This window comes from Candoia aspera, chromosome 1 (assembly GCF_035149785.1).
Source record: "Candoia aspera isolate rCanAsp1 chromosome 1, rCanAsp1.hap2, whole genome shotgun sequence".
Taxonomy (NCBI): Eukaryota; Metazoa; Chordata; class Lepidosauria; order Squamata; family Boidae; genus Candoia; species Candoia aspera.
Window position 1 is genome coordinate 24,770,551 of NC_086153.1, and position 19,028 is coordinate 24,789,578.

The 19,028-nt window shown below is 41.9% G+C and overlaps 1 protein-coding gene across 1 annotated transcript in view; it reads right to left on the reverse strand.

The window, feature by feature from the left end:
- Positions 1-8,610, reverse strand: part of ADCY3 (adenylate cyclase 3) — a 113,045-nt gene extending 104,435 nt beyond the window's left edge. Inside the window, exons 1-2 of the mRNA XM_063300705.1 lie at positions 8,373-8,610; positions 6,656-7,530 (exon numbers count right to left, since the gene is read on the reverse strand). Coding sequence (XP_063156775.1) covers positions 6,656-7,339 — 684 coding nt within the window. The 5' untranslated portion in view covers positions 7,340-7,530; positions 8,373-8,610. The remainder of the gene's footprint in view (positions 1-6,655; positions 7,531-8,372) is intronic.
- Between the last annotated feature and the right edge of the window lie 10,418 nt (positions 8,611-19,028).

Below are 19,028 nucleotides of genomic sequence, written 5' to 3' on the forward strand. Positions count from 1 at the left end.
TTCTCAATATTCCCAATTCAAGTTCTTCATTCAGAGGAAGTTAGTCCCCTTATAATTCAGCATAGTCAAGAGAGTGTTATAAATTTAACTTATAGTAGAAATACTCCTGCAGATAAATTCAAGGACACCTCATTAATGGAGACTATGCCAAGGAACAATAATAGTAAACATTCTCTCTACTCGATAACAACTCGGTTGCCTCCTGTTCCTTTAGAACAGAACTTAATTAACTTATCCAGTGCTCCACCAGATAATAGACAAGTTGATACACTTAAGAAATTAAATGACTTAAAAGGAGCTTTAATGGCAACTTGCCACACAGCGAACCCTCTATTAAACTTAACACCTCAAACAATGCAAGAAGAAAATCCTCACTTAGGACAACAATATGAATGCACTGAAAAGAGAGAGCAAACTAGCTGTAGGCAGAAAGCTGTCAATGAGAACCATAAACTACAAAATCCAGATGTAATATCTGAGATAGAGGAGCCTTTTGCTCTCACTACAAGTATTAATATCACACAGAAGCAAGTGGAAACAACAAAAGCAAAAATTATTACAGTGGCCCAAGTTCACGAGCAACCCTTAGAAATTTCCAACCTTGGCTCTTTAGAAGATGGGGATATGGATGGGACCCATTTGGATCATAAAGAGGGTTTGTCTAGATCAAGGATATTAACGCATATGGCCTGACGGTACGCAGACCAGTTTAAGATAAATCCCCTGAAAATTATTTTGTGGAATATAGCTGGATGGTATCGTAACAAAGGCCTTAACCATTTAGATCATTTGTTAGATACGGATGTCCTTTTGCTTCAGGAAACTTGGACAGCTGATGATCTTGTATTCAATGGCTATTATTCGTACAAGTTGGAGGCAACCGCTGGCAGAGGGCCAGGGTGGATGAAAGGTGGACTGGGAATTCTTATTTCTACCGCTCTGAGAGTAGGCCATAAATCCATTCAGCAACTTAATCAAATAACTATGGCTATTAGATCTGGGAAATATTTTAGATCTGGGAAATATTTAGATTATTAATTATTAATGTGTATTTCCCGCCAATACAAAGAAGAGCCGAAATAGAGGCAATGTGGTCAGATCTAGAGCAGTATGTGGATAACCTCCTTTTAGAATATCCTAGTGCCTTGGTACTACTTGGGGGGGATTTTAATGCCAGGCTAGGTCCTGATGACCAAACACTGTTCTCCAAGTTTCAGCAGTACCCGCCAACCCATGCTCCTAATTTACCTGATGCCACTCTCGTACGCCTCTTCAAAGATAAAAGATCTAACTATGCTGGGATTTGTCTGGCCAAGTTTGCAAACAAGTTTAATCTATACATACTAAATGGCTCCATGAAAAGTGATCACCCAGGAGAATATACATTTGTGGCTGGAACTAGGAAAAGTACTATTGATTATATGCTAGTATCTATTAATTCATTACATTCAGTAGAGTCCTTTAAGGTGCTTCTGCATGTAGAAAATGACCATCTTCCTTTATGTCTACATTTGAAGATACCTACTAGTCAGCTGTGGCCGGAGACATATTTTACCCCTGTCATTGTACCAGCAGGACAAGTAAGTTGTCGTGCCAGATGGACCTTACAGCTTGATCAAAGGGTGAGGAAGACATTGGCAGAGGATGATTTACAAACAATTCGATCATCGTTTATGTCTCCCAATACCTCACAAGACCCATTGATTTTGTATAAAAAATTAATACAAAAATTACAACCAGTATTGACTCGCATTACTAACCCTGACAGCAAAAGGGTGGTGACTCTCTCTAAGACATGGTTCGACAAAGAATGTGTTGAAGCTAAGAAAGCCCTCACTGCAGCTTATCACTTATATAAATCTGAGACAGAGTCTATTAACAACACAAATACAAAATCTCTTGAACACCTCCTTGCTAGCAAAAAACAGTATAAGAGATTGGTGGTTGATAAGAAGCAGCAGGATATGAAAACCACGTGGAAACGTCTTATTGAAGCTGCCAAACTGAAGAACACCTCTCTTTTTTAGCAACTATTATCCAATCAGACTGTCAGATCATCTACTATTCTAGACTCTCACATTTCACCAGAGGTGTGGGAATACCATTTCCAGAAAATGTATGAGGATCCTAACAATGCAATGTTGACACAAATGAACGAAGGTCTAATCGAGTGGCCCTCAGTCTCGGTGGCTGAAATCAAATTTCTTATTGGAAAACTTAGAAAAGGGAAGGCTCCAGGAATGGATTTTATTTCAGCGGAAGTATTAAAGAATAATATTGAATGGCAGTCCCCAATTTTAGCATCACTTTTTACCTATATTGATAATTCGGGGAGAATCCCAGAGGATTGGGGCCTGGCTATTATAGTCCCAATTTTTAAAAAAGGGAAGATAGATGATCCTGCCAATTACTGACCTATTAGTCTACTGAATATAATTAGTAAGCTATATGCTAGACATTTGCAAGGAAAACTCAAAGACTGGCTGGACCAGAGAAATCTTATAGCGGACGAACAGGCAGGCTTTAGAGAGGGCAGAGGAACTATTGAACAATGCCTGATTCTTCAACACTTGATTGAAAAATACTGTTCCAACAAGATAACATCATTGTATGCTGCTTACATAGACTTAAAGGCAGCTTCTGATTCTATATCTAGGCCTAAGCTGTGGGAGAACTTGGAAGCCGCCTCAATAGATAGCAGGCTTCTCTACCTAATACGTGCCCTACACTCAGATACAGCCTTGAAGGTCAGGTGCAATAGATCTGGGTCACTGTCCAAGCCGATTAAAGCACAAAAGGGGGTGAAACAGGGTTGCATTTTGGCTCCCCTACTTTTTAACTTTTACATTAATGATATGGTAAGATGCCTAAGTCACCCAGACTTTCATCCTCCTAAATTAGGGGACCGAAGTATTGCCCTGCTGCTGTATGCAGACGATGCGGTCATACTCTCCAGGACTCCTATAGGACTCAAGAGAGCTTTGACATCCTTGGCCCAATATTGTATTAATAATCAGTTAGAAATAAATTATCAGAAAACAAAGATAATGACCTTGGCTAAAAGGCCGAAAATTCACTCCTGGCATATAAATGGGCACAGAATAGAGCAAGTGACAAGCTTCAAATACCTAGGGGTAGTTGTGCATGCCACTGGATCTAGGAAACCTCACTTTGAGTATGCAGCTGATTCTGGACAAAAATCAGCCAATGCCATTCTAAAGTTTTTCCGAAGCAAAGGTGGGCACTATATTCCAGCAGCTCTTAAGCTCTTCCAGGTGAAGTCATTAGCCTAGCTCCTTTACGGGTCCTGCATTGGTGCTCCGACTTCAAGCATTACACCTCTGGAAAGAGTGCAGTCCAAATTTATTAGAGCAGTACTCCAAATGCCCAAATGTGTGACAAACGCTCAACTTCGATTGGAAGTCGGCATGATAAAAGTCGAGGCAAGAGTGCGTCTAGCCTCCCTGAACCTTTGGCTAAAACTCAAGCATTATCCCCAAGGTTTAGCACCACTCATTTTTCAAGATTACTTCCAATCCTCTTGGTTAAAGGACATTGAATTTAGCCTCACAAAGCTAGGATTTTCTACAGATTCAATTCTTAGGATGGATTACGAACAGGCAAAATTGACCCTGAAGCAAAGGATAAAGGATATAGAGAGACAAATGGACTTACAGAAGGCCTCTCATTTCCTATCTTCAGAGCATAATAAATATATTGTCAATACTACCTTTCTCAACTTGAAATTCCTAGCCAGCGGAAAGCTTTCTCCCTAGCTCGAAGCCATGCACTCCCTTCTGCAGTCTTGGAAGGCAGATACAAAAAAATCCCAATAGCTGCAAGGCGGTGCCCTTGTAACAATGGAAAGATAGAAACTACAGATCATGTGCTTCTCCGTTGTCCTTTTTATAAAGAGCTCAGGAGTAAACTAATATTACCTTTGATTAGTAAATGCCCTAGATGGAAAGATATAGATTGTATGCAAATGTTACTTATAGATGAATATCCAACTGTCACAGCACAAGTAGCCAGATTCTGCGCAGCTGCTATGAAGATACGTCAGATTATGATTGGAAAAATGTAGTAATGTATCCCTTGTAATAACTTTGTGGTCTATATAACACATTTTATATATGATATTTTACTCTTTTTATCACTCCTTTTAATATTTTATATATATTTTTATAGTTATACCTGATAGAATATTAGTCATGATAATGCAAATTAATAAGATTGTTTTTAAACTTGATTAAGGGGCTCACTTACATTGTGATCCAAACGTATTTTAACACCTAATTGGAACTTGTAAACTCAAATTTAAAATTATTTTAATTTAGATGGCTCATATTTTATGGCTAATGGCTGATGTGCATATTTTTATAGAATTGTATCTTGTACTGGTCAGTGACCGTAATAAAATCAATTGAATTGAATGGTCTCAGACATGGGTTTAGCCATTTAAACTGGCTTGCATAGGCAAAGGGGAAGGAGACGGATGGCTAAACTCACATTTTGTTTTTGTGAATCTATACAGCTCTGCTTTCCAGGCCTTTTTTGCAAACAGCAGGGATACCCAGACTCCAGTGCAAAACTGGGCAAACCCCAGTCAAACAGTACATTTGATAAAATCTATGCAAAAATAAAAGATTAGTTTTCCCTGATTGTGTGCAATGTATTTTTATTGTGAACTGCCCAGGGTCCCCTGTGTGGGGGAGATGGGCGGTGATAAAAATTTGATAAATAAATAAATAAAATAAAATGTAGATTGCAGGTCTCAGAAATCCAGCCATTTGGACCTGCTGCTGAGCATAAGGAGAACTGCAGTCAGGCACTCAGGATTCAGACTGGGAAAGCTATCCTAAAGCCTGACCCAGAGCATAAACAGCAAGGCTCTCGCTGACATTCAAAAGCAAGCAAAACCAAATAAGGACTGATCTCATGTACCATGCTAAGCCATGGTGTACTTGCTGAATAAGTCAGTAGCACATCATGGTATGTAATAAAGCATGGTTTAAAAGCCACAATGGCTATATTCGGGTAGGCACAAAGTCAGTTGCATTGTGTGGGACCAATCCAGAAGCACCAGAGAAAACAGGACACGGGAGGAAGAATTTCTCCACCAAGAATTTGTTCCATCCTCTGAGAAAAGCCCTCAGAAAATCAGCTGATCATACTCCTAAATCTAACAATTGTTTTTACTTATGAGATGATTCACATCTCATGCAACTGGATTACAAGCAGGGTCAACTCTAAATTTCAGAAAGCCTTTGTACATGCTGGATCTCTTCTTCTCTCCTCCCCTCCTAGCTGGTGCCTCTACCTCCTCTTACTTAAGATCTTAGCTACCATCTGGTTCCTCACTCACTGCCTCACTAAAAAGCTCCCAGGAGGATAGGTACTTTCAGCTAAGAGCCAAATCAGTGTTTGGCTCCACTCTACCTCTTCTGACCACTATCTCAGATTATAGCATTATACCCAATGTCGAATCTGAATATTGTATTTAGGGTAAGTTAAGATGCTGGTAAAGTGGAGTAGAATGGACATAAGATCAGCTCAGCTTCACTGGAAATTATGGTTGCCCGTAGAGTCACATCATTTGTCTAGGCGTGACAAGCCCTGATGACAAATATGACCGGTGGTACTCTCTTTAGGAAGATTACTGCACAGGAGAAGATCTCTGCTTTTCTTCAAATGAGATCAACTTTCAATTATATGTAGTATTATAAAACAATACCATTTATAGGCTTATTCAGCTTCAGCACCCTGCCCCACCAAATAAATTCAGACTGTGAAATCTAAATGCATTTTGGATTTCAATGTTTGAAACATTTTAAATGTACTTTCCCTTAAAAATTAAATAAATAAGCTTTTTATGCAAATTTGTATAACATGCTTTATCTTGGACTTGGTAGTTGGATTTTCTCTCTATCCCTCAAACCCTATTTTTTTTCAGCAACAGTATGGCAGGAAAGATATTTCAAGGATTGCTAAGTCTGGTGGAATGGGAATCAGTGAAAGAAAGGGACAGTTAGCCATGTAGAACAACGACACCCTATATAGCAGTGCCAAAGAACTGTGTTCAAAGTCGTGAGATCTTGAAACCTATGGTACCATTTGCTTTTTTTCTAAAATGGCGGCTAAGGTTCCAGAAATTCAAATTATATAAACCATGTTAGGCTTGGAATTCCACATAAGTGAACCAGTTCTGTAGAGTCATTTTATCTCCAGCCCTGATTTTCATCTCTGCTCCCACAAGCTCATTAATCCTTCATCCAAAATCAGAAGGTTCATCTTTTCCTTCCTTTCCACTAACTCCAAAGTGAGTAACTGTAGGCCACAAAAGTTTTGGGTGTGATTCCCCAAAGAACTCCAAAAATTGTTACCAGCTTGTAATATTTAGCATAACAAAACAGGATTATTATTAAATACAGTATATAACTGGAAAGTAACCAATTAACTTATATTAATTGTCATGAAAGTCAGTATTAAGCTAATTTAAGTTAAGGTGAGTTTCTGCCCTAGCCTTTCCCACTTATTTTTGGAGTGTGGCTCTCATCAATCTGCTCAATAGCTAAGTGAAGCTCTCAACCTAGAAGAAGATATGCACACTTGCACTGACTCACAGGCTTCCTTTTTACCAGCATTTCATTTTTACCTGCCACAACAAGGTGATTCCATAGATGGACTCCAGCTGCTGCTGCTTCTGCTGTGCGATGGTGACTCCCAACACAAGCGTGTGGATACCACAAGAAATGGCTGAGATAAGGACAATGGGCATGAGATGCAAGGGGAGGGTGATGAAGAAGGAGAAGACAAAAAAAGCCTGCCATCCAACTGTGTCACTGGCCTCGTGGTAGCAGGCAAAATTCAAGCCCAAGTAGCAGAATATCTGAGCAGCTATCAGTATCCACAGAATGTATGGCATGAATTTCCGGGTGACACGATCAGGCAGGAGTTCATACTTGCATAGGATAAAGAGAAGGATCTGGGCAGCCAGGCCCACTGATGCTGCCACGGTGGGTGCCAGCTTCTCTGAAGTGTACACCACTGTGCACATGATGATAACGTAGCAATCAAAGAGGGCTGCAAAGACCACCAGGACCAGCAAAGTCTCATGACGCTGCCGCCGGAAGTAGGTCTGGTAGAGGTTCTCCAGGGACTCAGGGGCGAACGTAAGGCGCATAAAGCGGGGCAGACAGAGGCAAGAGCCTGAGTTCCTCACCGTCACCTCATGGGTCCGGCCGACCCCATGCTCAGGGTCAGAAGGCAAGCTGACTGAATAGTCCGCAGAATACTCTACCGAGTATTCGGGCTCGGAGAATGCCCTGTTCCGAGGCATCCTGCTCGTTTCCACCACCTGATCCTTAGACACTTCGTGAAGAGAATCTGCCTATAAGCCAAAAGTTACCTCACAGACAGTTCAGCTCCCAGTAACCTGGAAGGCATGGAAGCTTTAGGAGCAGGTATTCAGTGCCTTCTTCCAGTGCCAACTTTCAAGATGTCCTCTCCCCAGCACATGACAGCCCCTGACTGAGAGAAAAATATATTAGCAGGAGAAAAAATACAGACTCTCTTCCCTCCAGCTCTGGCCTACCATAACAGGGACTGAATTTCCACCAAGACCAGCATTACAAACCATCGCCCTCAGCTGTCACTCCCATTTCTCTTTCACACATCACCCAAATTAATTTTGTGCTAAGAATACATTAAAAATTAACATTTTACAAACACAAGTAACTACATTATTTGGCTCAGTTTCAGAAGCATTTGATTAAAAAGCTTAGGTATTCTGGTTTTCATAATTTCAAGAATTAAAGCAATTGGCTTCTTCTAAAAATAAGGCAGGAGGGTAGAGCAAAGTTAATTCTCTAACCAATCATTATATATTTGCTTCCTCTATTTTTCCTAGCTACTGTTCCAGACCTGTGCCCCTAAACCAGTGGTCATGTTCACACAGTGTTTCAGCTGGCTTAACAAAACACAGTAGCTATATTCACATTACTGTACAGGCAATGCCCAAACAAACTACATTATGGCTTATATTATGACCAGGTTTCACAGCATACCAAACCACAGTTCACCCAACCTAATTTAAACTTAGTCTAGTTTACTGAGCAAATTCACTCTATAAATATAGAAATAGAAAATTCTTGGACAAATGTTGGATTTATTCCCTCCTGCTGATTTTACAGTGACCATCCAAATGTGATCAGAAAAGGGTGCTGAAGCCTTCTGGAAAGGCAAGTTAGAAGGAATGGTAACAAGTTGGCCACTCCACCTTGCACCCTCCCACAATCTCCCTCAGTTTTTCCACCAGGTCCAGCATCTCCCTGCCCAGTTGCATATCCACAGAAGCTGCTCTCCCTTCTTACCATCTTTCTCAGTGGTGTTTGCAGAAGTAGGTTGGTTGAAATCTTTGGATCAGGCCCCATCGAAATGCCATCTAAGCCTGTGTGAGATAGTCAGCTCTCTCCCACACAGAGAGGGAGTGACAAAGGTGGGAGCCAACTCTGCCAAGTGCCTTCGTATATCCTCTTCCTGGCTGCCACTTGGAGATGGAGGCCTGACGAGGGGAAAACGAAGCCTTTTCAGCAGCAACCCAGCCCAAATAAAAACAGCATCTTTCCAGAAGAGCCCTGTTTTCTTTTCGTTGTCTTTTCAACAGAAAGGTCCGGCTCAGCTATGCCCCTTCTTCAGTCTTCTCTATTCACCCATCTCACCCTGACGCTCGGGATTCATCTGTACCTCCGGTTTTGGTCCTGGGGTCTAGGACCAGCTTCTCTTTCTTGCTTTCCCCCCAAGGTGTGCGGTTATTTCTGCCACTGAACGACCCACGTTCTTGTTGTGCGTGTGTCCCTGCACAAAAGGGAGAGATTAAAAAAAAAAAAGGTCTCCTCCCTGAGCGGCAGGCAAAGAAAAAGGAGGAGCAAAGCGAGGCCTCCTCGCGAACGACCAAGGAGAGCGCGGGTGGCGGCGGTGGGGATGCAAGGAACTCAGAAAAGTGCCAAACAAGCACCCGCACGTGTCTGAACGCCGAGCTACGGAGGGCTGGGAGCTGGCTTCCCCCTCGCCCGCCGAAAAACGCCACACGGCACAAGCCAAGACGGAGGTTCTCCCAATGACCGGTGATGGAGGGTCGGGAACTGCCGGACTTCTGCTCCCAAGAAGCTCTGGAGTGGGAGAAGATTCAAGCCAAGAGGCATCTCTCTAGATCTCCGAGCCAGGAACCCAGCGAAAGAGGAAGATGCCTTTTCTTTCCCAGCGCTCGCAGCCTACATGGGGCTGCCGTGGGAGCGGCGCAGCCGATCCCAGGCTGCGGAGGGCGCCTCTGCCAGAGTTGCAATCGCCTAGAGGCTCGCTCTGAGGGCGCAAAAGCGAAGCGGGTCACGCGAGCTCGCAGCCAGATCCCGCCCGCTCTCCTCGGGTGGTTCCGTGGCCTTCTGCCAGGCTCCGACCTCGGATATCGCGGCCCCGCGAAGAAGGATCGCTCCAGGAGCCGCGCCGCCTCTCTTCTCCGCCGGCGGCGGCGGGCGGCGGCGGCAGATCGCCTGGCAGGCGCAAGCGCCTAGCGCAAAACAGCAGGCTGCTGAGCCGACAGCCGAGGCAACCCCACCCCTGCCGGCCCGCTTCCTCGGCCTCTCCCACGCTCTGCTCCGGTACTGTAGAGCCTGGGAAAGGGAAGCCGGCAAAGCTGCCCAAATCCCACCCTTTTTCCCTCGGCCACTCGGAGAGGTAACCCTTTGTGCTCTGGGCCAACGTCCTGGCAGGAAGAACCGCAGCCTACCTGGGACCACTCGCATTTTTTCCCACGATGCGTTCATTAAGATGCCCAAGGCTCCGCCGCGCTATTCTAAGACTGCTGCCACGAAACTTTCTAGAAAGGTACTCTGGACACCTTCGGAAGTGTGCCTTACCATCATTTAATGTGCTCTCGGTTTGAACACGACTCTTTAAAGCAGGCTTGGGAAGCTCTGAGAGTCAGAAAGAGGTTCACAGTTGCTTAAACTAAATGTGACTTATCTGGCTTTGTTTTCCATGTTTGTTGTGAGCCTTGCAGAGTGTTCAGCCCAGATCCTTCGCCCCTCAAAGATGGGCTCTTCCTGAATCAACATATAGGTTCATATACTGTATATATAACACTACTCATCATGGATTGCTTAGAGATGCTTTGTTGACTAGCTGGAGTTACACAAGGTGCTAAGCTAAAACAAAGAAACCATTACATATTAGCACTGTGTATGACCTCATTCAATGTGTCTTCACTTTGGTTTGTTCAGTCTGTAAAATGGGAGCATGAATTACCCATCAGTAAGCAATAAGTATTTTCAGTAGCCAGCTTTTATTATGTCCCTGCAATGCAAAGCCACTAAAAACAGTATATTGAGTGATGTGCCTGAAAGTCGATACCACCCATTCTGATGAACTTACAACATAGTTTTAAATACAAGACTCTTCACCATGACTTAAAATGAGGAAATTACACTGCAGTATTAATAAAATAATGCTTTTGTAAATATACATATAAATTAATTACCAGAACCAATATGTGTTTTAACTACATTGGGGGGTGGTTGGATGCATTAAATTAGATAGTGTGAGGAAATTATTTTTGAACTTAAACATATTAGGTCACTCTCCTCCAACCCAGGAATGGCCATGCAGGCTGAGAATTCTGGGGGTGGGTGGGATCCCCAACATTGTGAAGATCCTAGATCACTGTTACTCCACATGGCAACTTTAAGATGTGTGGACTTCAACTTCCAGAATTCCCCAGCCAGCATGGCAGGCTGGGGAATTCTGGGAATTGAAGTCCACACATCTTGAAGTTGCCATGTGGAGAAACATTGTCCTATATTAAGCAGCCAGCACAACAACAACAACTATACAATGGTACATATTTGTTGCTACTGCTGTGCCTTGGATCACACTGCCGTTACCAGGAAACTAAGCCTCGATTAGTCAAGGAAAAAAGAAACTTCACAGTATCATCTGAGTCCAGTTTGAATTAGGAAATAAAACTTCTGGCCTTGACGAGGGGTTTGTAGCTCTTCCTCCAATAATTTCAAATTAAGGGGTGTGGCATTGGCCTAAAGCTGTTCACATACCGGAGGAGAATGATTATTTTGGTGAAGGATCTGGAAAGTCCTGTAAAAAATGCCTTGCTCCATTTCTTGCCCCACCCCCACCCCTGGCCTTGAGAATTGGCCTCCCTCCCCTTTTCCTCCCCTGCCCGTCTCTTTATGCACCTTGTCCTTTTAGACTGCAAGCCCAAGGACAAGGCCTGCATCTCTTCTTATTATTGATGTGAGTCACTTGGGGAGTCACTGTCTGTCTGGAAAAGCAGATAAAAGTGCAATGAAAACATTAAGGGTTAAATAAATACGAAGGGGAGACCCAATGGCTTTCTTCAGATACCTGAGTGGTTGCCATCAGAGAGTGAAGTAGACTTGCTGTTTGTTGCTTCAGAGGTCAAGGGATCATGGGACAAGGACCATTAATGAGGGAAAATAGCAGGGAAACAGACCAAGGATAAAAGGAAGGATAAACTTCTTCCTAGCTTTAAGAGATGGTCAAAAGCAGAACTGCCACAGGAAGGGGGCTGAGTGACCCTTTGCCAGATACTTTTAAGATCCAGGGGTTGCAATTGTTCAAGGCCCTGGAATGGATTCTGTTTCTCAAATTATTTTATTTCTTAGATGTATTATGCCAATATAATACGAATCAATGAAATTATTAAAACACAGATTTTAAATTAAACAGGTTTCAACGGATACTAACTGCCTTCCCCCATAAGAATGGCATCCAAGAAGCCTCTTGGGCTGGTCAGTAACTAAATTGCAACTATCCAAAGTGTAACTCCAGTGGTTTCAGAATCGAGAGGAGCCATTTAGACTGAACCCCTGCTCCTTGCAGAAATTCATATTAAAGCATCCCCTGACGGATGGCTGCTAGTCTCTACATGTACTTCTTTATTTATTTAGTCAATTTGCATGGCTGCTTATTCACCCTGTGATTCTGGGCAACTGACATCCAGTTAAAACATCAACAAAATAGCCAAACAATAATTAAAACATGTCTCACCTGAGGCAACTCAGATATGCACAATAAATAGATGATGATGTTACCTACTTGGGTCATGAAACATCAGCAAGCCAACAACCAAGCTCAGAGAACACCAAGGACTCCACAATGAATAGATCCCTGAAAACACGGTCATCTAACGTCTTAGGTGCCTGAGGGAAAAACCAGGTCTTTGCTGCCTTATGAAAGGCCAGCAGGGTTGGGACCATCTGGATGTAATGGTATGTGGAAATGACCTTGGGAGACAGGAGGAAGAGCTGCAGACTGGACAACCATCATGTAAAAGATATCTCAGTCTACAGAAAGAGGTGGGAGGCATTTTATAAGGGACCCTCCCTAGTTTTCTGGAGAGTAAAGGAGAGAAGGGGAGAAATACTTTCAGTCTTGCAAGATTCTGTTAATGTAACCTTACAATAAAAAATAGAGTTAGTACTCATAGTTATACTTCTTGTCTGAACTACCTGGAAGGGCTAACACATGCCTCCTAGATCCCATCAGATGAAATGTTTAATAGAAAGGACCTGAAGCAGGCTTGCCCTGTTGGATCTTTTGGGGCAGACAGAAAATCAGAGATAGACAGTCCTACAAATATTCCATCCCTATGCTATGAAGAGCATTGTAGGTGACAACTAGTATCTTGAACCAGAACCCCACTGGGAGCCATTGCAGCTCATAAAGAATTGGTGTTTGATGGGCACACATCAAACTACCCACACTGCTGCATTCTGGACCAGCTGTAACTTACAAGTGGTCTTCAAGGCAACTCCATGTAGAGTATTATCTGCAATAATCCAGATGAGAAGTGACCAAAGTGGAAGTGACCATGGGCAAGACCTCCTGATCTAGGAATGGATACATTTGGCACACAAGATGGATTTGTGCAAAGGTCCTCCTAGCCATGGCTGCCACCTATTCTTCCAGTAGGAACCAAGAGTCTAGATAGATCCCAAAGTATGCACCAGTTCCAATGGGGAGTGCTATTCCATCCAGAACCAATGATGGAAATTCTCTAATCTGGGTGGTCCTAAAATCCACAGCCACTTGGTCTTGTTAGGGTTGAGCCTAAATCCATTCCTCCCCATCCAGCCCTCCAGATATTGAAAAAACCAGAGTAGTGATATATAACTAAGGCCTCAATTGAGTTGTGCACCAGAGTCCCAGGCACAACCCCAAGTTTCCTCACAAACCCAACTGGGCTCATCAGGTACCAGAGGCAGACCAAACAAATGGATCCTACTTCCCTGTAATGGGGGACTGCTGTGAAGAATTTCACAGGGTGATTTGACCATCCCCCACATCCAGAGCGCATTACTACTGCCCTGTCAGACCTACAAGGTAGACCAGACCAAGAAACAGACACCACGTAGGCTTAAAGCTCCTTTTATTAGAATGGCTATATCAATAGAATCTTGGAAGTCTGAATGTGCTTCCCTCATCCCTCTTTTATCTTCTTAAGAATTAGGGGGGTCCTGCCTGAGACGTTTTCATAAATTTCTCTCTTCATAGGGGCTAAAGCTACATTTATCTGTTTGTTGCTTTGGTAATGGATCTCTTCTCTCTCTGTCACGGTCAACCTCTATACTCCCTACATGCCCTGAGACAAAGACCAGATCTAGTATGTGTCCTTTGATAATCTAGGTTATAGCCTTCATATCCTTGAAGGGAGTCCACAATTTATCTGGATAACTGCTTCTACTGTTGAACTACTTTTCCTATTAGAATTTTTTTTCCCTAGCACCTAGTCTGAATCTGCCATCTTGTAACTCTATTTTTCTGTGTCCTTCTTTCTGGAGCAATGGAGAATAGGTCTTAACCATCTGAGATGACATCTTTTCAAATATTTGAAGAATACCACATTTTCTCACTTCAGTTCTCTAGGCTAAACTTTCCTAATTCCTTCTTCACTGGTGATTTCTAAAGCTGTTCCAGTTTGTCTAGATCCTTCTAAATATGGACACAGTGTGTGAGGTGAGGGTTTGACCAATGCAAAATAAATTGGAACTATTACTTCCCATAATTTGGAAGTGATACATTGTTTTTGAGCAGCCTGTCACAGCATTTGCCTTTTTTGTGGCCACATTCCTGTGATGACACATATTCACTTTTCAGTGAACTAATATTCCAAGTTCTTTTTCATAAGAACTATTACCAAGTCACCTGTTCCACATCCTATCCTATTCACGTAATTTTCATTTCCTACATGAAGAACACTGTATTCATCTCTGCTAAATTTCATTCTGTAATTTTCTCTAACCTGTCAGTGCAGTTTAGAGCTTTATTTCTATCTTCTAGGATACTAGTTTAGCTATCTCACAATGTTTCACCTGCAGGAAAGAACAGGCAGGCTAAAACCCAACGGAGGAGAACAGAATGAAGATAGAAAATATGAACTCCTGAAATGGCAGCTGCTGTAGATGATTCTCCTAGGCCTTCATGCTGTCTGGCTCAGGGGCATCTTCTGGGTGGGCCAAAATCTGCAAGATGGCAGGCTTGGTGTCACAATCTATGCCTCACCCCTTTTGTATAAGGAGAGGGGCTTCTATTATGTCCCTCTTGCAGATGTTTGCCCACTCCTACAGACAACCCTGTCTGGGATGCAGGTAAGATTTGTGCTTGTCCCCAGATTTGCAGGTTAGTGCCCCCTGATATAGTATATCAAATATTTAATATGTGGAAACGGGAAGAAAAAAGACAAATCAGAAGCCAGGAAACTGTGTCAATCAAAAAGCAACAGCATCTGAGTGTAGGGACTTTTGTATTTCATTTTTCTATAATTTTTGTTAGAAAATATTGGATTGTTTGCAGTATTACCTTCATTATCCCTGAGAGAAAAGATACTTCAAACATCTTCCTTTTTTTTAGCTTCTAGAACTCCATGAATTAGACTTTTGGGCTAGAAGATATTTTGAGCAGATGGATTATTTTCCTGTTTCCTTGGATTTCTCTTCTCTTTACAAGGTCTTTTACTTATTTTTCTTTGAATAATTTCCTCCTGAATTAATTCTTTTATTTAGTTTTTCAATAAATACTTGGAATCTTCGGAAGCTGACTTGAATAAAGAGATTTCAATAGATGCTTCAGATGGACATCCACTGTGCTAAAAGCCATTTCTGTACAAACTAAAGAAACAAACATCAAGTTCTATTCCAGATATTTAATACTATCTACAATGTATATGATGAATGAATACTTATCTCCACTTTTCAGGAGAGGCTATGGAAAATGGAATACCTCCTATGCACATTGCTTGGCTGCCCAATTACTCACTTTTTTGGAAGCAATGTCATCCTTTGTATTAAAAATGACCAGGTACCCGATTCAGTTCTGTGTACCTTTATTCTACTCTCCATATTTAAGGATGAGAACACCTTGCAACTCTATAATGAAATTCATACTGGCAGGAGCTAAATAAGAAATTCTAACACACTGAAAAGATGCCTGGGTCATTCAACAGATAAGTGGATTGGGAGATTATGGAAAATAGTTTTGGCTCAGCATATGAATGCAACTGAATTTCCTAAGAAACTAGCTTGCTTTGCCCTCATTGATACATGATGCCCTTTCATCATATATATTCATTCAAAGAATCAAATTAGCTTTTGAAGAACTGCTGCTAATTGCTCTTGGACAACCCTTCTAGCAAAGCAGCATGCAAGTGATATAATGAATCACATCCTATAAGGGGTTGGTGTGAACGTACTATGCATTGTTGTTTGAAATTTTTAATAAATCAATTTTTAAAAAGAGTTGCATTTCACTACTGTGGACAGGTAAAAATTTGGCGTCAAATAAATGTCAAAAATCAAATTACTGTCATAAATGTTGTATTCTGTAACTATTTCACCTGATCATTCATATCATATTGTCCTTATAGCGATAGTTAATTCCAGTTAACATGCTCAATAATAATACGCACAATTAAGTGCTTATTTTGGTTTGTACTTAATGATTCTCCTCTTTGAAATTCACTTGTGTATTACTTGCTTTCATTTTTCTTTCAATAGAACTAGTATGTTGGGATATTTTCTGCGTTACAAATTAATTTCTAGGATACAGACTGTGGGATATAGCTGAGAGTAAAGGCCATATTATTATGCCATCAATTTTTTTTAAATGAATCAATTTGAACACCTGTAGTGACATGGGACGCGGTGGCGCTGCGGGTTAAACCGCTGAGCTGTCGATCGGAAGGTTGGTGGTTCGAAACCACGCGGCGGGGTGAGCTCCCGTTGCTAGTCCCAGCTCCTGCACACCAAGCAGTTCGAAAACATGCCAATGTGAGTAGATCAATAGGTACCGCTTCGGCGGGAAGGTAACGGCGTTCCGTGAGTCATACTGGCCACATGACCCGGAAGTGTCTACGGACAACGCCGGCTCTAAGGCTTAGAAACGGAGATGAGCACCGCCCCCTAGAGTTGGACATGACTGGACTTTATGTCAAGGGAAACCTTTACCTTTTTTTAGTGACATGACTAAGCTTGTAGAGTAAAAAGTTGATGGTCTTTAACCTCCTTTCCCCAAAGTTCTCTGGGGCTCCACACCTAGCTCCACTCCCTACCTTGACATAGTGGCTTGGTACTTACTGCTGTCACATCCTGTCTTTCAGAGGGGCAACTCACTTGGTGTCCTCCCTTAACTCTGGCGTTCCCACAATGGGAGGGAGGGAGGGAGGAACCAGCATTGTGGGAATTGCCAGAACACTTCCAAAATGTACAGTTCTGAGTGACTTTGTATGGCAATTGTCTTGATTTGAAAGGGGTTTCCACAATTTCTGTTTGCAGTGGTTTTCTACAGCCTGGTCTTAGGCTAAAATTGGGGTCTAAGGAACCAAAATCACAAATATGATGTTGGCCAGTTCCATTGTTACAGCGTATGAATCACAGAATTGCTGTGCAGTTTTTGTGGTATGGCAATCTAAGCCTTTTCTCCACTTGAAACAAGTGGAATAATACAATTTGATGCGTGCTAGAAGGTTCATCATAGATGGCACAGACCGTATGCTTTAAAGCTGCCTTTGAATGTAGCACAAAATGAAAGGCATTTAGAAAATATCTGCTTTCCCCACAGGAGTAATGCATTGCTGAGAATGCTGTTTCTAGGAATATGCCTGTCTCAACCTATAGCAGCACCCAGTGGTCAGTGCAGTACATTTGGTGTACCTTTTTCCACCAAGCAAATGCTTTCTTTAACAGTGTAATTTAGGAGGAAAACATATTCCACTCCACAAAGCATTCCAGCATAAAGGAAGACTTACACACAAGGTGACCAGGATACTTCCCCTTCCCTGCTTCATTGGTTAATGTCCTTCTTCTAATACAGTTCCAGAATAGGCAGAAATGGATGTACGCTGCAGGGACATATAACCCAGCCATCTTTGATATAGCATATCAAACATCAAGAGCTTCTCTCTTGCTCTCAGATTTTGCAGGGGGCGGCGGAACAACCCTGACGTTTGGCCTAAAAACCAAACATCCAGATTTGGAAATTGAGCAGCTATGGCAGGTTGGATTGCAGGGCTACCATGCTGTTGACTTTTCAGCCAAGCATGCATTTAATTACAAAATGCAGATGGCAAGCCAAGTTCTCGTTTAAGGAACCATCCAAGCTCAATACCATTTGTAAAATAAATGTAAAAGCAGATAGATGCTTTTAAGTTAGCACTCATCCAAACTAATGCATCTGCCATAGTTCCAACAGATAGAAAGGTATACAAGGGTCTCAGTCCCAGTTAAATATTTTAAAAATAAGCAACAACTGCATTGTAGATTTGATTTACTTTAAAAAAAATAATAATACAGAGATTTCAAACACATAAGGCTTTTGATATAAGAACATGCAGGAGTGGACGTTTCAGCATTTTCTATCAACTTGCACTAAAGATCATCTATGCCTACAGGCATTTTATTTAAGTGATAACCTGCCAAATAGATACAGCGCATTCAAATCCATGTACCACTGTAGAAGGGCTAGGAGTCTGAACAGCAGAAAATATATTGGGGAAAAAAATCCTTGCTATTATGACTTGGAGCCTAACTACCTTCAGTTGCATTAATTCCATTTTTTTCAGAAGCAAAGCCTGCACTAGGAGGCAATATTTCACACAGAAATGTTGCATGAGGGGGAAAATGTTCTTAGTTGAGCAGTAGGAATGCAGAAGCATTTGTTCCTTATGCCATTTATACTCTCCTTCCTTCCATCCAAATCTCACAAAAGGAAATCATGAAAGACTTTGCAATTACAGGAAGCAGGCCCAAGAAGATAACAGCTTTGGCAAAATGCTGCTTCCCGTGTGCCTTGCTTATTGAGCCCCCATCACACTATGAATTACAAGCTGCTGCCCAGGCAAATGTTCAGGACACGATCTAAGCAAACTATGTTTGATGTTTCCAATATTTGATGTTCTGATCCCTAAGTATTGCCCTCTACTTCAGTTAAGATGGCATTTTGCTATATTAATAGAGAGGGTTCACCCTACAAAGAACTTCGCCACAATGTTTGTCTTGAAAATGAGAGAGTTTTCTTCAAAGGCTTTGAGCTCTTCATACACACATACCTGCCAAATTGGGAATGATGTAATTTGAAAATTAATGGAAAGGATGGTACCTATTTTAAAATGAAGATAATGCAGTATAATTACTCACATTAGCAGCAATCTTACAAATTCCTAATTGTACAATAATTTACTGTTTTAACCCTTCTGGGCTAGTCCGTTTCCAGTTTGCAGAAGAGCACAAGTGGGGGCGGGTTAAATAGTCTTTTAAAGAGAGTTGAGCAGTTCCTCAAACTTCATTCCCAAGGGTACCTATTCTTTGAAGGAACTCAGTGTTAACAACAGAAAAAAGAGGAGTCTTAGTTTATGTGACAATTTCCTTTCTGAAGTTACCAGAAAAGGCTGTGGCTTCTTATATATCTATAAACTGTTACAACCAATAAGCTATAAGCAGAGT